This window comes from Anser brachyrhynchus (assembly GCF_964034855.1).
Source record: "Anser brachyrhynchus genome assembly, chromosome: 28".
Taxonomy (NCBI): Eukaryota; Metazoa; Chordata; class Aves; order Anseriformes; family Anatidae; genus Anser; species Anser brachyrhynchus.
In genome coordinates this window covers 1,309,231-1,330,533 of record NC_137721.1, presented here as the reverse complement: position 1 = coordinate 1,330,533, position 21,303 = coordinate 1,309,231, and the positions used below count along the sequence as shown (strand labels likewise).

Here is a 21,303-nt window from a genome sequence, read left to right as displayed (position 1 = left end):
CGTGCCACAAGTGGCCGGCGGTCCCCTCCTGCTCAGGGCTCAGCCCCAGTGGTGTCACCGTCCCCAGGGAAGGCTCCGAGCACTCGGTACAAGAACGCAAGGTTTATTGATGTTTTTCCAGCGACAGCCACCAACATCATCGCGTGGGTGGTTACAAGAGAACGGCCCCCAGTACGGGGGGGCAACTGGCACCAGTGGCCAGCTGGGACTGGCGCTGGGGGATGCACTCCCACCCCTGACCCCCAGGAGAGACCCTGGGAGAGGGGGTTCCACCCCCAGCACCCCCCCACGGCCACAGCCCTTCCGAGGACGCGGCGCTGTCCCTGAGCAGCCACCACGCCCCTGCGTGGGGACAAGGCACAGGACCCCGATGGGACCCCGGGGCAGCAAGGCACCGGTTGGAGAGGAAGGACACTACCCCCCAAAAAAAAAATCAAGGGGGTAGGGACAGACACAAGGGCCAAGGTAGCACTTAAAAAAAAAAAAAAAACAACAAAAAATAGTTAAAAATCACAGCTACAGTAATTAGAAAACATTTACAACAGTTCGCGGCGCAGGAGGGGCCTCACACCAGGAAGGAGGACGTCTGTTTGAACTCGCCCTGTGGAGGGAAAGCGGGGACGTTACCGGCAGCGGGTGGCGGGGACCGGGCGGGACGAGGGCACGCGGTGCCCGCAGGGACCCCGGGCCGGGAGCAGGGGGCTGCACCCGGGGGGGGTTGGCTTGGAGAAGGGGGCTCGGGCACCCGGCAGCGCCGCAGCCAGAGGGTTTTGGGGCGAGCACCGCTCCCGCGTCTGGGGAAGAGACACGAGAAGGGCTCTGCCCTGCTCCGGGGGTGCTGTGCGGCACCACCCCGTTGTCCTGAGCGATGAAGCCCCCCCCCGGACCCGCTTTGTCCCTGCGCGGGGCGTGCGGCTGCCCCCTCCCCGCTTTGCATGACAAGTGCCCGCAGGAGCCGGTCTCCCTGGGAACCGTTTCGGGTGGCCAGCGAAGCCCACGGGCGCCGATCTCCGGCTGCTGCGGAGGCTTCGCCGCCGTCCCGAGAGGGCGGCTCAAGGTCCCCAGCTCGCTCCAAACAGCGCTGCCAAGGACAGCGGTGGCACCTGCCTGCGAGGTCAGGGTGGCACCGGGGTCCCCGCTTGCCCCCTTGGCCGTCAGACCTGTGGCTGGGCACCGCTCAGCGGTTTCGAGGACCCCCCCCCCCCTCCCCGGGGGACACAGCCCCCCCGGGGGACGGCACGGCCCCATCACCGCGCTCCCGTCACGCTCCGTGCCCAGCAGGCGCCCCGCCGGGGCACGGCGTACTCACCTCGCTGCGGTGCGAGGGCTGGCTGTAAATGACCTTCTTGCTGGCGGTGCTGCAGAAAGAGAGCGCGTTAGGGGGGGGCACGCTGCCCACAGCACTGCCCGTCCCCCCCCCCAGGAACCCGCTGACACCAGGGCACGGTCCCAGCCACCCGCCTGCTCCGGACAGGGACTGGGAGCGGGGAGGACACTTGGGGGAGGCTCGCAGGGAGCGGCAGCGTTCCGGGCTCACTTACTCTTTTCTCTCTGAAATAAAAGAATGGGGACAGGGATGTTAGGGGGGTGCAGGGAAAGCGGCGCCGGCGCAGAGGGGAGCGAGCCCCAGGGACGGGTGCACGGCGCGGAACTCACTGCTGAAGAAGCCCCGGCTGTAGGCGAACCAGATCCCGAAGGCGATGAGCGCCAGCACCATCAGCAGCACCACCACGGCGGCCACGATGCCGCCCACGTTGACTTCGTCTGGTGAGAGAGATGGGGGGGGGCTGTCGGGGGGCTGCTGGATGCCAGCCCGGGGCCGCGGCCGGCCGACGGGGCGCAAACCCCCAGCTCCACACCCACAAACCCAGCCTGCAGGGCAGGGACCCCACTTCAGAGGGGCATGACGAGGCTCAGAGGCGAGCCCCGGTCCAAACGCAGGCCAGCATCGAAGCTGGGTCTGGCTCGCACGAGGACTGGGCCGCCCCGGCCAGCTCCAGCTGCATTTTAACATCTCCACGGGCAGCTTCCTCCCTCCCACCTCCATAACATCACTCTAAGGACTTGTTTCAACCCATGCTGCTGGAGACCAAACAGCAGGGTCATTAACAGTGCAGCTAATTAGCATTCCTTTGAACCCTGCAGGCTGGAGGGTAGCAGGTTGACACGCAACCAGGCAGTTCTCCCCGGAACATGACTCGTGCCAGACGCAGCCGAGCGGAGCCTGGAGAAGCCCCACACCGCCCCGGCCCCCGCCCCTGCTCCTTACTGGCTTCCATGTGCACGACGTCTGATTTCTGGGGGGAGCCCACGTTGTTCGAGGCCTCGCAGTAGTAGTCACCGGTGTCGAAGCTGCTGACGGGCTCGAAGGTCTGGAGGGGAGAGGAGAGGAACGAGAGCGTGGCTGCGGAGGCTGGGGGTCCCCGCGTCCTGAGCGCCCGGCACTCACCAGCTCCCCGGTGGTGGAATCCAGCGTGTAGGAGGAGTTCCTGAACGTCAGGCTGGTTTTGGGGTCGCTGGGCATGAGCATGGTGTCCCGGTACCAGCGGAAGGTGGGCGGCGGGGAGCCATCCGTCTCGGTGCAGCGCAGCACGGCCTTGCTGCCGATGGTGGCCGAGGTGGGGACGTGGGCCACCGGCTTGGAGGGGGGCACTGCGGGAGCGGGGCGAGGGAAGAAGAGCTCGGTTCCACCCCGAGCAGGGGCACGGCCGCTCTCACTTCCCCTGCTCGCCCCGAGCAGGCGTTTCATGGGGGAACGCCAAGCGGAGGAGAGCCCCGGTGCCGGGGGCACCTGGCGGAGCCAGCCCCAGATGCCGCCAGAACGCAGCGTCCCCTAAAGCCACCGCGAGGAGCCCGGTGTCCACCCCTACACTCAGGGCCCGAGCTGATGCCACGCTCCCTGGGGCTCGAGGGGGCCTTAGAGCTCCTTAAATCTGCTGGGTTCACCCGTACTGCCAACAGGGGAGGGCAGCTCCAGCATCCCTCCCCCAGCTGGCTCCCCCCGCGTGGCAGCGGGGACAGGGGTCAGGGGTCCCGGGCAGGGAGCGGGTGGCACGGCAGGGCTCCGCGGGACAGACAGACCGGCAGCGCGGGGACGCGGGGGCCAGCGGCGCACCTTGGACGATGAGGTTGACTTCGGACTTGGAGATCTGGCTGCTGCCCTCCACCACCTCGCAGATGTACTTCCCCGTGTCCTCCCGCGTCACCGTGCTGAAGTGGATCTTGGTGGACGAGAACTGGACGCGGTTTTTGTAGGGTTCTGCAGAGAGAGGGGGCGGGTCGGGAGGCAGCCGACGGACGGACGGACAGAAAGACGCACGCCGCGGCCTCACCGGAGATAAAAACCCCAAGGGAAGGCCTCGAGGGGCTGCGGGGGGGGGACGTACCGGTGAGCTCGTTCCCGTAGTAAAGCAGCACCAGCGAGGTGCCCTTCTGGAACTTCCACTCGATGCGGGGGCTGCTCATGCTGGGCTTGTACGCCGTGCAGTAGATGTCCACGGCTGCAGGGGAGAGACGGCGCTGAGCTGGGGGCCGGCAGCCCCCGGAGCCCCCCCCAGCGCAGGGAATCCGCAGGTGGAGCACCCCGAGAGCCCGGGGAAGTCCCTCATCGGCTGGAGCCGGGGTGCTCGGGGGGACGCCGGGTGCCTCGGCCACAAACCAGGCGCCCAGGACGAGCTGATGGGGGCAGCGCCGGTGCAGGGGCAGCAGGGCAGGGCGCTCTGGGGGCCGGAGCCAGGCACTCACCGCTGTTCTCAGGCACTTGCGTCGTCTCGGAGGTCACTTGGGCGCCCACCAGGGACCCTGCGGGAGGAAGGGACGCGCCTGAGACACGCGGGAGGCACCAGGAGGAGCCCAGGTCCTGAGGGATGCCGGAGCTGCACCGGGGTCTGCCGAGCCCTGCCAGCATCTGGGGACCCGTCCCCGTCCCCATCTGGGGGGGGGGCAGGCACCGAGGGGCCCACGGCCCGGCGATACAGCCCTGCGGTGAGGCCGGCCTCCCTCCCTCCTCCTCCTCCTCCTCCTCCTCTCAGCCCAGGAGGTTTCATTCGGCTCGTTAATCAGTTTCCAGCCGCAGTTACCCTTTAACAGCACCTCCCGACCTCGGCACCGCGGGGTTTATCAGCTCGGGGACCCGGTGCCGGGCCGGCTGCCAAAGGCTCACACCGGGACCAGCCGCGGCACAGCGGGACGGGGTCCCCGGCACTGCTGTCCCCCCCCCCAGCTCCGTGGCCGCCCGGTGACACTGGAGACGCCACCGCCGAGGTCACCGGGAGCCCTGGGGCAGAGGTGACACCGCCGCACCGCGTTGTGGCACGGCCTCAGCTGGAAAATCCTGCCCTACCTGCCGCGGCCTCTCCTCCTCTCGGCCCTCCTGGTTTCGCAGGAAACCGACCCGGGGGCAGCCCCGGGGGTGTTTCGTAACTCCCTGCCCTCGCGCACACGTGTGCACGCACACACACACGCACACACCCCTGCCCGGCACGCGTGCGCACGCCTGCCCTTGCACACCGGGTACAAACAAAGCTCGCTTCCCCCTGCATAGCCAGCCACAGGCGGGGGAAATACGGCCGAGCCGAGGCGGAGGCCGGGGCTCCCGGCCCATCTCCGGCCTCCGACCTCCGCTTCCCGGTGGATGAGGCCGCTCGCGGACCCCAAACCGGGACCTCGCCGGTGTGGCCGGAGAGAGAGGCCCTGGTGGGTTTGGGGCCGGTGTGCGGGGGCCGGTGTGCGGGGGCCGTGAGTCACGCCATGGGAGAGGCCGGGGCCGGCCGCCGTCACCGGGAACCGAAACCGCCCGGGCCCGGAGCCGCCTGCACTTTGCTCCCCGAGCCGCTGCCAAGCGAAACCCAGCGGGAGGAGGGCGCCCGGTCCCGGGGCCCCCGGCCCCTGCCCGCCCCGAGGGGGCTTCTGGAGGGCCCTCGCGCCGGGGGTCCTGGCCGTGGCAGGGGGCCGCACGCAGGCCGGGTCCGGCACCAGAAGCGGGTTTGGGGCCGGTGCCCGGAGCTGCGGCTCTGGTCGGGAAGGGGACGCCTCGAAGCACCGCCAGCCCCGCGGGGGGGGGTGACGGGCGGCAGGGGGGGACGACACCTCGCTCCTGCTGCGCCCCGGCCGTGCAGGAAGCGCACGGCGGGGACGGGAAACCCGGCCCGGGGACAGGAAAAGGCACGGCTGCAGGATGCGGCCATGGGACCGACCTGCTCGGAGCCCCCCGCACGTCCCCGAACCACAGCCCGGGGGGCGAGGGGGCTGCTTCGGTGCGTTTTGGGGCAGAAACACCCAAAAGACGCCATCCCGCAGCCCCACAGGGCCGGGAGCCCCGACGGCGCCAGCCCCGCTCGGGTTAACCCCGACCCGTGCCCGGAATTGTCCCAGCACAAAGGAGGGGACGTCACCGCGCGGGGACAGGAAGGCCACCGCCGGCGGGGAGGGGGCCGGTGGCACGCAGCCCCCCCACAGCTCCACTTCGGCCTCCGCCCCCCGAAAGCGGGCGCACGTTAACGGGGGACAGCGGGGGTGGCGGGGAGGGACGGGGCCGTCCCCGCCGCCGTCGCCGTCCCCGTCCCCGCGATGGCCGCAGCACGAGGCCGGCGGGGTGCTGGCGCGGGGCCGTTTCCGCAGCGTTCCTTCCCGAAGCCCAGGCCCGGATGTCCCCGGTGCGGCCACCGCCCGGCCCCCGGTGCCCTGAGTCACCGCCACCGGCTGGGTGGGGACGGGGACGGTAACGGGGTCACCGGGACGCTGCCCTGACCGCACCGTGCCGCGGCCCCGACGGACGGCACGAACCGGCAGCGGCTCCTCCAACCGGTGCCCCCAGTGCCGCCGCCACCGGGGACGGGGGACGGTGCCCCCGGTGTCCCCGGTGTCCCAGCGCTGGTGGCCCCCGGTGTCCCCAGGGCAGGCGATGGCGGCGAGGCCGAAGAGGAAGCAGAGGTGTCCTGTGCCCACGGAAGTACCCGTACCGGGAATAACGGGGTGGGAGGCGTCCCGGTACCGGCGGTGTCCCGGTACCGCAGGGTGAACCCCACCGGGTTATCAATGCCCCGTTACCGCCGCGCTCCCCGCGGGCGGACCCGGTGGCTGACAGCGAGCCTCACGGCGGCCCCCCGGCCGGGAACCGGGGGCTGGGGGGATTGGGCATCGCCCCCGGGGCCCACCGGCAGAACCCCCCCGCCCCGTCCCGGTACCGGCTCCGAGCACCGGCGGACCCACGGCCACCCCCACCGGCAGCGACACCGCCCCGAGAGCCCCCGCGGCCGCCCCGGCACCGGGACCCCCGACGGGCAAACCCGCCCCCACCCCCCGGGACCGGGACCGGGACCGGGACCGGGACCGGGACCCCCCCCGGCCGCCCGCCGCCCCCCGGCACTCACCGGCCGCCGCGCACAGCAGCAGGAGGGGCAGCGGCCCGGGGCCGCCCCGCAGCGCCGCTCCCGCCATGGCCGCCGCCGCCACCGCACTGCGCGCCCCGGGCCAGGTGCGGCCCCGCCCCGCCCAGGTGGGCCCCGCCCCCGGCCGCCGATAGGGCGGGCTCGCCCCGCCCCGCGGGGCCGAGCCAATCCGGCAACGCCCCTCTGCCAGGTGCGAGTTGGCCCCGCCCCTCGCGCGGCCCCGTTGGCCGAGCCGCCTGTCTCGTCAAGGAAGGGGCGCGCCCCGCTGCCCGGCCCCGGCTCGCTCGGCGCCGATTGGCTGAGGCGAAGGGGGCGCGCGAGAGACAGGTGTGCGGGGGGGGCGGGACGGCCAATCAGAGGGAGCGCCTGAACTTCTGGCCAATGGGCGCGCTCCGCGCCCCGCGTGGGGGCTGCCGGGCGGGGGCCCGGCCGTTGCCATGGCGACAGGGCCTGCGGCCTCCTCGGCCCCGGGGGGCTCCCAGTGCCCCCAGTGCTCCCAGTACAGCCCCTGCTCCGGCACGGAGCTGCCCGGCACGGCGCTGTCACACCGTGATGTCACGGCGTGGGGACATCGCGACACCGTGACATCAGGGCACGGTGACGTGACACACCGTGACATCACGGCACACGGTGACATCACGACACGGTGACGTCACAGCACGATGACGTCATGGTACAGTGACATCACGGCATGATGACGTCATGGTACTGTGACGTCACAACACAGCGACATGATACAGTGACATCCCGGCACAGTGACATCAGGGCACGATGACATCACAGCACGGTGACATCACAACAGTGACATCACGGCACACGGTGACATCATGACACACAGTCGCATCACGGCATGATGACATAACAGTGACATCACGGCACGGTGACATCACAGCACGGTGACACCACGGCAGCGATTCCCGTCTCCTCTCATCCCTCCCAGCCCGCCCCTCGTCACCCTGCGGAGGTGACACCGGGCCCCCAGCAGGGCCTGGGGCCGGGGGGGGGGGCTCGGTCACCCCAAATCAATGGGGAGGGGCCGGCAGGACCGAGATGGGGACAGGGGGGTGATCGTCCCCTGATCGTCCCCTCCTCGCCCCCCCCGCGGGACCCCTGGGCCCCCGGGGGCTGGGGGATGTGGGGGGACAGGAGAGGGTTGGGGACACGCTGGGGATGGGGGAAAAAAGGTTTGGGGGGGTCGTGGTGGGCCACAGGGGCCACAGGGGCCACAGGGGACGCGGGGGACTGGTGGGACATGGTGGGCAGGGGGGGTACAATAGGGTCAAAGGGACCACGCAGAGCTGGGGGGGCTCACTGGGGGGCAGGGGGGCTGGGGGAGGGACGGGGGGGGACCGGGGGGGTCCCTTGGGTGCTGCGGGCGGAGCAGGGGAATAAGCGTTAGGGCCTGGAAAAACAAATCACTATTTTTATTTATTTTCGCTTTTTTTAAATTGAGAGTTTTTAAAAAAAAGTCTGGGCCTGCTGGGCCGGGCCAGCTGCAGCAGGCGGGGGGGGGCGGGGGGGGGGGGCAGGAGGAAGAACGGGGGGGGTCGCGGCACCAGGGACCCCGCACCCCAGTGGGGACCCCGGGGAGGGGGGGAAGAGTCGGGGGGGGGTGGGCGAGAGCCACCAGAGCCCCCAGGAGAGATGGCACCCGGGTGGGGGGTGACACCCTGGGGGGGGGGATGGACAAGGGGGGGGGTGACACCCGGAGAGGGGGGCGCAGGCGGGGGGGTCCAGGCAGTGCTGGGGGGCAGCGGGGCCGGCGCCCGCCTGGCCGAGAGCGTGTGCACGAAGCGCGGGGACGTGAGACGGGCACGGCGACGCCGGGGGCAGGGGGACGGGGGCACAAACCAAACGGGGGGCTCCTCATGTCACACCGGGCGGGGGGGGGCATGGGGGGGGGGGGGGGGGAGAGGCGCTTCTGAGCATGGGAGGCGGCCGCGGGGGGGGGCTGCCAGTGGCCGCCGGCCCCCTCTGAGTCCCCGTCCCCACGCCGGCGGCCCCGTCAGTGGCTGTCGTTCTTGATGACGATCTCCACGCCGTGCTGGCGGAGCTGGGCGCGCAGGATCAGGTTCTTGTTCTTCAGCTCCTCTACCTGCCGGGGGGGGGGGGGGACGGGGGGGGAGCAGGGGTGAGGCCGAGCACCGGGCCCCCCCCCCCACCCGCGTCGCCCCCAGCCCCCCTCTGGGGCCCCCCCGGCGCTCACCTGCTGCCGCAAGACCTCGTTGTCCATCTGGAGCTGGTCGAGGCCCTGCAGCTCCTCGGAGAGGCGGTGGTTGCTCTGCCGCAGCTCCTGGATGTAGTCGCAGGCCTTGGACAGGATCCCCCCTTTGCTCTGGGGAGGGGACGGGGGGCGTCAGAGGGGACACCGGGACCCCCCGGGGGGACACCGGGACCCCCCGGGGGGACACCGGGACCCGCTCCCGGCTCCCGCCCCACGGCCACGGCCCCCCGAGGGACGCGGGACCCCAGGGGATGCAGGACCCCAGGGGATGCAGGACCCCGACGCCCACCCCGATCCCCACGCCGCCGTCCCGGCCCCGTGTCCCCTTCGCGCCCTGAATCTCCCCGGCCCCGCGTGCCCCCCCCGCGGCCCCCCTACCTGCCCCGACTTGGTGTTCTCCATGGAGCAGTCGGGGATGATCTTGGAGAGCTGCACGATCCAGTTGTTGATTTTGTCCCGGCGCCGGCGCTCCACTGCGAGCCGAGAGGGACGTCGGAGCCGGCCCCCCCCGGAGACCCCTCGCCGGGGGCAACGCTGGGACCCCAACCCCCCCGACCCGCGGCGCAGACCCTGCCGGGGGTCTCCCTGCTCGCCTCCCGCCTGCTGGGGGGGCGCACGGGGGGGGCGCTGCCCCTGACCGCGCTGGGCAGGAGGGGGGGGGACGGGGTCGGCGGGCAGGGCTGGGTCCCGCCAGCCCCGGAGGCGAAGCACCCCAGGGGCCGAGCTCTGCCCTCGGGGTCCGGCTCCTGCCCCCCCCCCGCCCCCCCCGCGCCGGTTGGTTTGGGGCCAAACCAGCCAAATATCTGAGGGTTTGGCCACGGGTCTGCGCCCTGCCGGCTGCTCGGGCTAGAAGCGGAGCCCCGGGGCAGAGCCGGGGCCGCCCGGGAGCCTCACCCCCCCCCCGCCCCCCCCAGGGCCCCCGGTACCTTCGTTGTGCTGCGCCCGGCGCTTCTCGTCCCGGGTCGCCCGCGGTGCCTCTGCCTTCCTGGGGGGGGGGGGAGCGGAGGGGTCGGTGCTGGCAGGGGGCCCGCACGTCGCCGCTGAGCCGCCCCCCGCCGCGCGCGCCGGGCCCCCGGCGGTGCCGGTACTCACGGGGAGTAGGGGTGGGCGCGGGGGGCGATGGAGCGCTGCGCCCCACCCTGCAGGACCTCCTGCGGCGACATCATCACGAAGAATTGCCCTGAACGGCCCGAAATGAGACGGGGGGTCAGGCGGGGAGCGCTCCGCCACGTCCCACGACGGGGACCGCGGCTGCGACGCCCCCAGCGGGGGCTGGCAGCTGCCCTGTCCCCATCCCCCGTCCCCATCTTTGTCCCCGCATTCCCCTCATCGTCCCCATCCTCCTCCCCATCTTCATCCTTGTCCCCATCCCTACTGCCACCTTAATTCTAACCCCTCTCCCTGTCCCTGTCCCCATCCCCTGTCCCCATCTTTGTCCCCACTGTCACCCGCCTTCCCTTTATCGTCCCCATCCTCCTCCCAATTTTCATCCTTGTCCCCATCCCTACAGCCACCTTAATTGCCACCCCCCTCCCTGTCCCTGTCCCCATCTTCGTCCCCACTCTCACCCGCATTCCCCTTATTGTCCCCATCCTCCTCGCCATTTTCATCCCCATTTTCATCCCCATCCTCCTCCGTTTTCATCCTTGTCCCCATCCCCACAGCCACCTTAATTCTCACCCCCCTCCCTGTCCCTGTCCCCATCCCTTGTCCCCATCTTCGTCCCCACCGTCACCCGCATTCCCCTTATCGTCCCCATCCTCCTCCCCATTTTCATCCCCATTTTCATCCCTTTTCATCCCCGTTTTCATCCCCATCCCCACAGCCACCTTAATTCTCACCCCCCTTCCCCGTCCCCGTCCCCACCCCTTGTCCCCGTGTCCCGTACCCGTGGGCGTGGGCTGCCCCAGCAGCGCCTCCGAGTTCTGCGTGGTGACGACAGCGGTGGCCGTGGTCCCCGCGCCGGCGGACGTGCTGCTGTCGGCCACGGCCGTGGTGGGGAAGTAGGTGTAGTGGGTCTCGGTGGCCGTGGCCTCCGTCTCCACCGCATCCTCGCTGGTGAAGGCGCCCTGGATGACGGCCTAGAGGGGACGGTGACAGCGGTGTCCCAGCGCGCCGCCCGGCCCCGGCGCCACCTCCGGCCCCGCACCGACCGCGGCGCGCACCTGGGTCATGGACTGCGTGGCGGGGTACCCGCTGATGGCGCTGGTGCCTTCCGTCTGCCCGTCCAGCTGGCCGTCCGCCACTTGGATCACCCGGTACATCACCTGCGGGACGGCCGCGGCCGCGGGGACGGCGCCGGCTCAGCCCCGCCGCGTGCCGGGGTGCGGGACCCGGCCACGCCGCTCCCCGTGCTCCCCCCTCCCCAAATGCAGCCCCTCTCCTCCGGGCTGCCCCAAGGAGGGGACACCGCGTGCCCCCCACGTCCCCACTTTCCCCCCAAACCCGACCCCTCTCCTCCCGGCTGCCCCACAGAGGGGACACCGCGTGCCCCCCACGTCCCCGCTTTCCCCCCAAAACCCGACCCCTCTCCTCCCGGCTGCCCCACGGAGGGGACACCGCGTGCCCCCCACGTCCCCGCTTTCCCCCCAAACCCGACCCCTCTCCTCCCTGCTGCCCCACGGGGGGGGGGTCACCGTGTCCCCCCCCCCCCGTCCCCGCCGCGTACCTGCGTGCCGCCGTTCTCTGTGCGGAAGACATACTTGATGTTGGGGTCGGGGAAGGTGGCGGCCGACTGGATGCTGGCAATGGCGACGCTGGTGGGATCCTCGCCTGTGGCCACTGCACCTTGGGGCAGGAAGGCGGCGGGGGGGGGGGCCATGGCGGGGAGGGGACCCGGCAGCTGGCCCCTGTCACCCCCCCGGACCCCCGCTGCCCCCCCCCCCGGCCAGAACAGGGCCCCCCCCCTCACCTTCCTGGATTTGCACCGTGCCCTCTTCCGTCTCGGCTGCTTTCTGCTGCCTGCAGGGACAAGGGCGGCGTGGTGGGGACAGCCCGGAGAGCGCAGCGGCCCCCGCGGGGGTCCCCGAGCCACCGCACCCCCCACACACACCCTCCTCACCCACCCCGAATTTGGATTTCGCCCGGGGGGGGGGGCGGCAGCACTCACCCCTTCATCGCTCCGCTGCGCCGGGCATCAGAGGGCGGCGGCAGATGGGTGCTGCGGCTCCCGCTCAGCGCCCTGCGAGGCGGCGGGGCTCAGCCTGGGGACACGGGGACAGGGCCACGGGGACAAGGGGGCACGGTGAGAGGGGGGGACGGGGGCGGGGAGAGGGGGGGGGACGGGGGGACGGGGGACGTGGGACAAGGGGACGTGGGGACGCGGGGATGGGGGACATGGGACAGGGGGACGTGGGGACACGGGGATGGGGGGACATTGGGACACAGGGATGGGGGACGCAGGACAAGGGGACGTGGGGATATGGGCACGTGGGGACAGAGGGACGAGGGACATGGGACAAGGGGATGTGGGGACATGGAGACAGGGATGGGGACATAGGACGAGGGGACATGGGGACACAGGGATGGGGGACGCAGGACAAGGGGACGTGGGGATACGGGCACGTGGGGACAGAGGGACGAGGGACACAGGACAGGGGGACGTGGGGACACAGAGACAGGGGGACATAGGATGAGGGGACATGGGGGCACAGGGATGGGGGGACACAGGACAAGGGGACACGGGGCCAGACAGGGGGACACGGGGATGGGGGGACATTGGGACACAGAGACAGGGGGACACAGGACAGGGGGGCGTGGGGACAGCACCAGAGCCACCCCCGACCACGTCCGAACCTCCCCAGCTGCCCCTCGGTGTCACCAAGCCACCCAACGGTGGCCACAGCCCCCCCCCCCCCCCCATCCCTCGCCCGTCACGGCCACCAAACCCCCCCCGTGGCACCGGGGAGGTGACGGGGCTGGCTCTGGCCTGGGGACAGCACGGGGGGGTCGGACGGAGGGGGGGGGGGGCAGCCCCCCAAAACCAGCCCCGGGTCCCCACCGGGCCGCCCCCCCCCCCGTCACCTCCCCGCCGGTGTCCCCGGGGGCGGCGCCGCCGTTTTTGGGTGGCCCCGTTTCACTTTCGCATCCCCGGGGGGGGGGGCGCGGGGGGGGGCGGTGGTGGCGGCGCCCCCCCTGCTCCGCTGTCACCCGGCGGTGCCCCCCCCCCGGGTTTTGGGGTGACTTGGGGCCGAGGCCACGAGCAGGGGGGGGTGCCGTGGGGGGGGGCACCCCAAAACTGGGCCCTTTGGGGCCGATCAGCTGCGACCCCCCCGCCCCCAAAGCAAAGGGACCCCCCCGGGCCTCCGTGGGGCCCCCCCGGGGCTGCTGGGGGGGGGGGGGACACGTTTGGGGGGGGGGGGTGACAAGTTGGGGGGGGTCTGACGATTTTGGGGGGGGTGACAAGATTGGGGGGGTGACAATTTTTGGGGGGGTGACAAGTTGGGGGGGTGACAAGTTTGGGGGGGTGACAAGTTGGGGGGGGTGACATGTTGGGGGGGGTGACATGTTGGGGGGGGCAACACGAGATGGGGTAAGCCGGGGGGGGGGCACGGGGCGGGGGGACAACGGGGCTGTCAGAGAGCGCCGTGACAGGCACGGCGGGGCGCCGGGGGGGGGGGCCGGGGGGGCCGGGCCGGGGGGGCGGCGGGAGCGGGGGTGACAACCGGGGGGGGCACCGGGGGGGGGCACGGGACCGAGCGGGGAACGGGAAGGGGGGGGAAGGGGGGGAGAAGGGGACCGGGGGGGGGCGGGAGCGACCCGGGGGGGGCGGGGGCGGCCCGGGGGGCGGGCAGGGCGGCGGGGGGGGGCAGCCCCCGGGGCCGGGGGGCGGGGGGGCGGCGGCGGGGCCCGGCCGGGCCCGGTGCTTACCCTGTGCGCGCTCGGCCCCTTGTCTCGCCATGGAGCCCCGCACATGCGCACGGCGCCGCGCCGCCGCCATCGCGGGCCCGGGCGGAAGCGCGCCCCGCCCCGCCCCCGCCGCCATCTTGGGCCGGGGCGCCGCCGCCGCTCCGCCGCTCCGCCGCCGCCATCTTGGTGCCGGGCACGGCCTCCCCGCCCCCCCCCCCTCCCGCCGCCATCTCAGAGCGTGCCCGGCGCCATCTTAGACGGCGAAGCGCGGCGCTCCCGCCCGCCGCCATCTTGGCTGAGGGCGGCGCCATCTTGGAAGAGGGCAGCGCCCCCCCCCGCCTCTCCCGTAGCTCCCCGCCACGATCCAGCCCCGGTGCGGGCTGCGCCCCCGCTCCCCGGTACTTCCACCCCGGTCCCCGCTGGGGTAGCACCACGGGGCGCCACCACACCCCCACCCCCGTGAAGCCACCCCGGTTGCCGCCATGTTGTGCCGCACGAGGCAAAGACATCACGAAGCCCGGAGCCTTTATTCACGGCAGCACGACCCCCGCCGCCCCCAGCCCCCCCCCCCCCCGCCGGTCCCCTGCCGGTCCCCCCCGGTCCCCCGTCAGCGCTCGCCTGCCGCCCCCTCAGCGCCCAGCGGCCGCCGCGCTGTGCCCCGGGCTGCCCCGTCGTCCTGGGCCTGGCCCGGCCGGCCGCGGGTGGCGGGGCCCTGGGGGGCAGCCACGCAGCTGAGCGGCCGCAGCAGGCGCGGGCGCAGCGGGGCCCGCTGGAACGGCAGCGCCTTGGGGGTGGCGGGCGGCGGCTCCTCGCCGCCGTACGTCTGGATCCTCCGCACCGGCACCGGCTGCCGCTCGGCCATCGCGGCGTCGTCCAAGGAGACGCTGCCGCCCTCCCGCCAGCCCGCGCGCCGTCCCGCCGCCCCCCCAGGGCTGCCGGGAGCCGTCCGCTCCTCCGCCGCCACCGCCCCGGCCGGGACGCCGTTGGCACCGTCAGCTGGGAGGGTCCTGGGCCGCAGGGCCGGGGGGACGATGGCGAACTGGGGCTTGGGCGGCACGACCGGGACGGAGCGGGCCTGCTGCACCCGCACGAGGCGGGAGGCCAGGCGCACCGGGGCGCTGCCGTCACGGCGCAGCACGGCCCCGCCGGGGGGGGGCTCGGGGTCAGGGTCGGCCTGGGGAGCATCCCCCAGCTGCAGGGTGGCGGCGATGGGGGTGCTCCCCGGGGGGGGACCCGAGCCCTCCGTGCTGGCCCCTGGGGGGGGCAGAGCCTCAGAGGGAGCCTCGGGGACGGGAGGCTCAGCAGGCTGCAGGGGAGGCTCCTCATCTGGGGGGGCCAGGGGGGACCCCTGCAAAGGCTGGGGCTCCCCCTGCCCCGGCTGCTCCAGTGTGGGGGGCCCAGCGCCGGCCCCGTCTTCTTCTGCTTCCCCGTCTGGGGCATCGGGAGCCAGCTCCGCTCCTGCACAGCCCGGGGCTGGTGCAGCCTCAGCCCCCGGCCCCGTCTCGGTGCTGGCCTCAGTTCTTCCCGGGCCGGAGCTGCCACCGGCATTCCTCACCCCGCTGCCCCCAGCCTGCTCCTCTTCTTCCCCCAGGGGCTGGCCCGATGCCCCCCCCTCCGCCACATCCCCAGCGGGGTCTGCTGCGTGCTCCCCAGCACCCGGAGCTGCTTCCCCCGCAGGGCACGGCGCCGCCGGCGATGGGGACCTGTCCCGCGGCACCGGGGGGCTGTGCGGTGCTGGTGGCCCCAGTGCCGTGCCCGTGCCCGCCCCCGGCTCGGCGGGGGGCTCGGGCTCGGCCGCCAGCGGGCTGAGCTCGTCGTGGGCGCTGAGGAACATGTCGTCCGAGTCGGTGTCCCCCGCGGCGTCCTCGGCGTCGGAGCCGCTGGGCGCCATGTAGAACAGCTCCTCGTCCATGCACTCCTCGATGGAGAGGTAGCTGGCCGGCTGCTCCGCGGGGGGCTCCCCCGGCTGGGGACAGGGAGGGGCGGGGGGGTGACGGCCATGCCCGAGACCCCCAGTGCAGCAAGGCACGGCCCCCAGACCCACCCTGCCACCCTGGTGCCACCCGGACCTCTCCATCACCGTCCTGTCCCCTCTTGTCACCACCCCTGTGCCCTCCAGCACCATCCTGTCCCCACTCGTCACCACCCCTGTGCCCTCCAGCACCATCCTGTCCCCTCATCACCATCCCTGTGCCCTCCAGCACCATCCTGTCCCCACTCGTCACCATCCCTGTGCCCTTCAGCACCATCCTGTCCCCTCATCACCACCCCTGTGCCCTCCAGCACAATCCTGTCCCCTCGTCACCATCCCTGAGCCCTCCAGCACCATCCTGTCCCCTCTCGTCACCACCCCAGTGCCCTCCAGCACCATCCTGTCCCCTCTTGTCACCATCCCTGTGCCCTCCAGCACCATCCTGTCCCCTCCTCACCACCCCTGTGCCCTCCAGCACCAGCTTACGTTCATGAAGCCGCTCTCCATGCCCTCCTCGAGGGCCAGGAACCCGTCGCCGTCCTCGAGGTCGCTGCCCCCTGGCAGGGCCCGCGCCGCCGGGTCCCCGTCCCCGCCGTGCTCCAGCCACGTCTCCTGGCTGTCCAGGAAGGCGAAGGAGTCGCGCAGCTCCAGCGACAGCCGCGTCTCCTCCGCCGCCTTCGCCTCCCCTGGGAAGACGCCGTGGGGGTGAGGGGGTTTCCCTCCAGCCCCCCCCCCAGCATCACCGGGTCCGTGTCCCCCCCCCGTGTCTCACCCGCGGGGTTTTCGGGTGCCGCGGGCTCCCCGGCGCTGCGGCGGGCGGGCGGCGGGGGGCTGGCGGAGCCCAGCTGGGCCAGCGCCGGGCACGGCTGCCCCCGCGTCAGGCGGGACAGGTTGGAGGTGATGTGGAAGGGGACGGTGACGGAGAAGGGGCCGGAGATGTGCACCCCCGCGCACTTCTCGGCACGGTTGCGGGTGGCCGCGGGCGAGCGGCCCCCGCCAGCCCCCACCAGCGCCGCCCGGCCCGGTTTGGGGGTGGTGGGCTCCGACTTGGTGCTGCTCTCGCCCTCCGACTCGGGGCCCCGCAGCTCCTCCTGCGCCTTCAGCTTCTCCTCGGGGCTCTCCTCCAGCGCGGGGAAGGGCTCCGCCGGCGCCGGCGAGGGGCAGGTGTCGAAGCTCTCCCTGCGCTGCGGCGGCTGCTTCACCGAGCGCGCGGTGCTGAGCCGGGGGTCCTCTGCTCCCAGCGGGGGGCTGGAGTCAGGGCCAGGCGTCCCCTGTCCCCAGGGCTCCCCAAACCAGGGGATGGTGCCAAGCCAGAGGATGGGGGCAACGGCCATCGGCTCGTCCATCACCGCCCCGTCCTCTCCCTACTGTTCTGTCACCTTCCTTGTCCCCTCCATCCCCATCCTTGTCCCCTGTCCAGCACCACCCCAGCCCCCTCTGTCACCATCCTTGTCAACTCCCTCCACCACCACCATCCCCGTCCTGTCCATCCCATTCCTGCCCTCTGTCCCCATCCCTCCCGTCTCCGTCCCCATCCTGCCCTCTCCGTCCCCACCTCGTCCCCATTTTCTCTCCCCCAAGGCCACGCCGCGTGGCCGTGCCTGGGCACCGGGACGGGGACGGAGGTGACACCGCGCCGAGGATGCACCGCGGCGCCTCCCCTTACCCTCGCTGCTGAAGGGCACGGAGCTGAGCGAGTCCATGCTCTTGGCCGGCCGCAAGCTCAGCTTCCCGCACTTGTCCTCTGGGGAGGGAAGGAGAAGGGGCTGGGGACACAGCGGGGACACGGGGGGGGGCTGGGGGACACTGGGGCGCGGGCAGGGCCCCAACCTTTCTCCTCCGCCTTCACCAGTTTGCGCTTGGCCTCGTGGCTGGAGCGGCCCAGGTTGAAGATGGATTTCCACTTCTTGGCCTTGAGGGAGCCCTTCCTCCTGCGGGGCACCGGCGTGAGGCATCGGCGTGCACGCTCATGCACGCTCGTGCACGCTCGAGCTCGTTGCATGCCCACGACCGCCAGCGCAGGGGCTCACACGCGTGTGCGGGGGTCACACACCGGCGCACGCGGAGCCAGCGGGGACACCGGTACCAGCGGGGACACCGGCGGCTCCTACCTGTGCTCGCTGAGCTCGATGATGGTGTGGTAGGGCCGGATCGGGGGGGGCCCGTCGCCCTGGCTGAGCACGGCCGGTACGTGGTAGGGGGCCTGCCCGTCCCCAGGGAGCAGCCGGGAGCGCCGCGCCGCCTCGCCGCCTGCGGCACCGGGTGGGGTGGGTCAGGGCGTCCCCCCCCCACGGCCCCGTGTCCCCCCCCACCCCGGCCCCGCGGGGACGTACCGCAGAGAGGGGCGTCCCCGAAGAGCTGCTCCACATGGGTGAGGATGAACTCCACCACGATGGACTGGACGCGCACCTCCATGAAGGCCGCCGTGCCGTTGAACCCCGTCGCCTCGATGTCCTTCGACCTGCCACGGGGACGGGGTACGCTCCCTGCCCTGACCCCCCCCCAGCTCCGCGCCCCACAAAGCCGGGGCCGTGCGCGATTCCCCCAGCTCACCGCAGCAGGTTGGGGGCCCAGACGATGGCCAGGTTCCTGGCGTGCATGTTGGTCTGGCTGCTGTAGGACGCCATGTGCAGGAGGTGCCTCATCAGGAACTCCAGGGTCCTGCGGGCGCGGGGACGCCTTAGGGCCGACGGCGGCGTTTGGGGACACGGGGACAGCGGGCTCGGCCCCCCCCGCGTACCTATAGTGGGGCGCCGGCAGCTCCTTCAGCACCTCCTTGATCTTCACCAGGCGCGCCTCCTCCATCTGGATGGCCACCGCATCCTGTTGGGGGGGACGGGGACGGCGTGACGGGGGCCACCTCCCGGGGACCCCCCCCCCCCCTCGTCCCCGGGGCCAGGGGGCAGCGGGACGCACGGCGAATTTGTCGTAGAGCTGGTAGGTGAGGAGCGGGTTGGGCAGCTCGCGGAAGTACGCCTTGCAGAGCGAGCTGACGCAGTGGATGTCCTGCAGGTAGACGTCCCGGTGCAGGTCGGGGCAGCGGTCGCTGTCAAACTCTTGCCTGCCCGTGGGGCACGTGGATCGTCGGGGACAGACGGCAACGGAGACGGGGACGTGGCTGTCCCCATCCCCGCACCCTGCCCAGCGTCCCGAGGGAATGCTTGGGGACGCGGGGGATACAGGGACGTGGGGGTTTGGGGACAGGTGGGTGCAGAGGATACAGGGACGTGGGGATTTGGGGACAATGGGGATGCCAGGAATACAGGGACGTGGGGTTTTGGGGACAACAGGGATGCTAGAAGTACAGGGACATGGGGATTTGGGGACAGGTGGATTTAGGGACAATGGGGATGCCAGAAGTACAGGGAAACACGGATTCGGGGAACCCTGGGGATGTGGAGATGTTGGAGACGCTGGAAACAGCAGGGATAGAGGGACACCAGGGATGTGGGGAATGCTGGGGGAAACTGGGGGTGTGGGGGACACTGGGGACATTGTGGACCCAGGGGACGCTGGCAGTGCTGGGGATCCTGGGGATGCAGGGGACATGGGGACGCTGGGGACACCCGGGGGGGGGGGGGGTGGAAGGACAAAGCACCCCGGTGTTGGGGAGGGGAAATAAGGGAGGACAGAGCTGAGGGAAGGAAGGAAGAAGAGTGAAAAAAATGGCCCAGAACTGGAGAGGATTCATGAAAGAGCAAGTGAGAGAGTGAACAGAAATGAATGAAGTGGGAGAAAAAAGGTAAAAGCAGGAACGAAATAGGGAGCGAGCAGGAGGGAGCGGGGAGGGCAGGGAAAGGCTGCAGGGGGCGGAGGGGCTGGGTCCAGCACCGGGGGCAGGTCCCGGCCCTGTCCCTGTCCCCCCACTTTATTTCCACCCCTTCTGGCCCTGCCTCCATCCCCATCTCCCCTCCGCCTGCTCCTGTCCTCACCCATCCCCACCCCACCTCCCTCCTCTGCGGCCCCCTCCCTGTCCTCTCCCCGTCCCCTTCCCTCTGGTCCTGCCTCATCCCGTCCCCATTTCCACCCCCCGGTGCCATGCCCACCCATCCCTGCCTCCCCCCCACCTGGTCCCGCCTTGTCCTGTCCCCATCTCCACCTTCTCTGCCCCGTTCTGGTCCCATCCCCATCCCGCTCCCTCCTCTGTCTCCACCCGGCCCCATCTCCATCCCATCCCCGTCTCACCCCTCCCTCCAAACGCACCCCACCTGGTCCCATCTCCGTCCCGTCCCGTCCCCATTTCCCTCCATCCTGGTCCCAACCCCATCTCCCTTCCCAAATCCATCCCATCAGGTCCCATCGCCATCCCGCTCCCTCCTCTGTCTCCACCCGGCCCCATCTCCGTCCCATCCCCACCTCCCACCCTCCGGTCTCCTCCTGGTCCCCAGCTCCATCCCAGCTCCCTCTTCCCCTCGCCCTCCATCCCCTCCCCGGCCCCTCCCCGGCCCCTCGCCCCGCTCACCGCAGCCGCTGGATGTTGGAGGAGACGCCCGACAGCCGGTAGATGCCGTCCACCACCCCGTGCTGCTCCACGAACTCGGTGCAGCTCCTCAGCACCTGGGGCACTGCGGGACGGGCACCGCCGGGTCTGGCATCGGCCCCCACGGAGCCCCCCGACCCCTCCCAAGGCCCCGGGCCCTGTCCCCAGTGAGCGCGGGGGGTGACAGGAGGGAGCGGGTCCCCACCACGGCGGTGTCCCTGCGGTGCCGCCGGTCCCCATGTCCAGATTGAGACCACCAGGACCTGGGGACGAGGCCACCGAGCCCCTGGGGCTCACCCCCTCCAAACCACGGGGCGCAGCGGGGAGCTGAGATTGGATCGGGCATGCCAGCCCTGTGGGGACCCCAAAATCTCGGGGGGGGCTCTGCGGGATGCACCCCAGCTCCGCCGCTTGCTCAAGCCCCGGTGATGCAACCGCATGGCGTGCGTCACCACCATCCCCTCCCCGCTTCCGCTGGGGGGCACAGGGCCGGCGGCGGGGGGCGACCCCCAGGGACGGAGGAGACGGAGGGGAGCGGGGGGGCCCCCGGGAGGCCCCCCCAGCACAGGGTCCCCGCTCCCCACGCTTACCGTCCTGCCCCGACTGCTGGAGATGCTCGAGGAGGTCGCAGCCGAAAACCCGCTCCTTGGCACCGCCCTTGCGCCTCGCCTTCTGCCGGGCCTTGAGCGCCAGCGACATGGGGGCGGCGGGGACCCCCCCGGCGGGTCAGATCCTGCCCATGGCGGGGCCCAGCCCCAGGAGGAGCCCGAGCGGGGAGCGGGGCGCCCAAAGCCCCAGCGCGGCCGGGGGCAGGCGGCAGCGGGCGGAAGCGGCCCCGGGGAGGAAGTGCCGCGGCCCCGGGGCCCTGACGCAGCCTCGAGGGCCCGGGGCGCCCCGCTGGCGGGGGCAGGAAGGCGGCGGCCGCCTTCGAGGCCGCTTCCTGCTCCTCGGCGCGTCAAAACCGCAGGGCAGGGCGCGGGCCGCGCGTTTCCGCGCTCTCCTGAACGCGCTCGCGCACCCTCCCTCGCGCGTGGCCGTGCGCGTGGCCGCGCGTCCTTGTGCAGCCCGCTCCATGGTGGCGTGCGGCTGTGCACACTCGTGCGTCCACGCACACGGGTCTGTGCACTTGGGCATCCTTACCTGGGCCTCGTGCATGCTCACACACGCTCATGCACGCTCATGCACACTCGTGCATGCTCACACATGCTCAGGCATGCTTGTGCACTTGTGCACACTTGCTCACATTTGGTCATGTGCACTTATGCATGCTCACACACATCTCACGCGTCCTTGTATATGCTTGTGCATGCTCGCACACACTCATGCAGTTCTGCACACTTGCACACACCCTTGCATTCATCCACACACATGTGGACGCTTGGGCCCGTGC

The 21,303-nt window shown here is 71.9% G+C and overlaps 3 protein-coding genes across 6 annotated transcripts; all 3 read right to left on the bottom strand.

Moving 5' to 3' along the window:
- Window positions 1-87: 87 nt before the first annotated feature.
- On the bottom strand, window positions 88-6,522 carry F11R (F11 receptor). Its single transcript, XM_080570047.1, has 9 exons — window positions 6,372-6,522; window positions 3,745-3,801; window positions 3,387-3,500; window positions 3,116-3,259; window positions 2,450-2,652; window positions 2,270-2,372; window positions 1,653-1,764; window positions 1,310-1,358; window positions 88-601 (listed from the first exon to the last, which is right to left on the bottom strand). Exons 1-9 carry the CDS (start codon window positions 6,436-6,438, stop codon window positions 566-568), a joined length of 885 nt encoding a protein of 294 aa, XP_080426173.1. The 5' UTR covers window positions 6,439-6,522; the 3' UTR covers window positions 88-565.
- Window positions 6,523-7,797: 1,275 nt separating this feature from the next.
- USF1 (upstream transcription factor 1) lies at window positions 7,798-13,608 on the bottom strand. Of its 4 annotated transcripts, none has more exons than XM_080570043.1 (11): window positions 13,483-13,608; window positions 11,723-11,816; window positions 11,525-11,574; window positions 11,282-11,400; window positions 10,779-10,880; window positions 10,502-10,694; window positions 9,706-9,793; window positions 9,540-9,598; window positions 8,992-9,086; window positions 8,596-8,724; window positions 7,798-8,484 (listed from the first exon to the last, which is right to left on the bottom strand). In XM_080570043.1, exons 2-11 carry the CDS (start codon window positions 11,728-11,730, stop codon window positions 8,395-8,397), a joined length of 933 nt encoding a protein of 310 aa, XP_080426169.1. In that variant the 5' UTR covers window positions 11,731-11,816; window positions 13,483-13,608; the 3' UTR covers window positions 7,798-8,394. The 4 variants fall into 4 exon arrangements, with proteins under 4 accessions (XP_080426169.1, XP_080426171.1, XP_080426170.1 ...); XM_080570045.1 differs by having other exon boundaries at window positions 11,282-11,394; XM_080570044.1 differs by having other exon boundaries at window positions 11,723-11,794; window positions 13,483-13,560.
- Window positions 13,609-14,040: 432 nt separating this feature from the next.
- On the bottom strand, window positions 14,041-21,301 carry ARHGAP30 (Rho GTPase activating protein 30). Its single transcript, XM_080570036.1, has 12 exons — window positions 20,504-21,301; window positions 19,896-19,998; window positions 18,350-18,494; window positions 18,174-18,256; window positions 17,987-18,094; window positions 17,767-17,894; window positions 17,545-17,683; window positions 17,264-17,364; window positions 17,100-17,177; window positions 16,206-16,664; window positions 15,920-16,119; window positions 14,041-15,427 (listed from the first exon to the last, which is right to left on the bottom strand). The coding sequence occupies exons 1-12, from the start codon at window positions 20,610-20,612 to the stop codon at window positions 14,069-14,071; spliced, it is 3,012 nt and encodes a 1,003-aa protein (XP_080426162.1). The 5' UTR covers window positions 20,613-21,301; the 3' UTR covers window positions 14,041-14,068.
- Window positions 21,302-21,303: the final 2 nt, after the last annotated feature.

Bases quoted from the DNA above. Each gene is read 5' to 3' on its own strand.
- F11R (XM_080570047.1), bottom strand. From the start codon at position 6,438: ATGGCGGGAGCGGCGCTGCGGGGCGGCCCCGGGCCGCTGCCCCTCCTG. The intron at 1,765-2,269 runs GTAAGGAGCAGG...CTCTCTCACCAG, and splicing joins CGTCGTGCACATGGAAGCCA to ACGAAGTCAACGTGGGCGGC. The intron at 1,359-1,652 runs GTTCCGCGCCGT...CTCTTTCTGCAG, and splicing joins CGGGGCTTCTTCAGCAGTGA to CACCGCCAGCAAGAAGGTCA.
- USF1 (XM_080570043.1), bottom strand. The intron at 9,599-9,705 runs GTGAGTACCGGC...CCCCCCCCCCAG, and splicing joins CGCGCCCACCCCTACTCCCC to GAAGGCAGAGGCACCGCGGG. The intron at 8,485-8,595 runs GTGAGCGCCGGG...CCCCCCCGGCAG, and splicing joins ACGAGGTCTTGCGGCAGCAG to GTAGAGGAGCTGAAGAACAA.
- ARHGAP30 (XM_080570036.1), bottom strand. From the start codon at position 20,612: ATGTCGCTGGCGCTCAAGGCCCGGCAGAAGGCGAGGCGCAAGGGCGGT. The intron at 19,999-20,503 runs GTAAGCGTGGGG...CCCGTCCCGCAG, and splicing joins CCAGCAGTCGGGGCAGGACG to TGCCCCAGGTGCTGAGGAGC. The intron at 18,495-19,895 runs GTGAGCGGGGCG...CCCCACGGGCAG, and splicing joins TCCAACATCCAGCGGCTGCG to GCAAGAGTTTGACAGCGACC.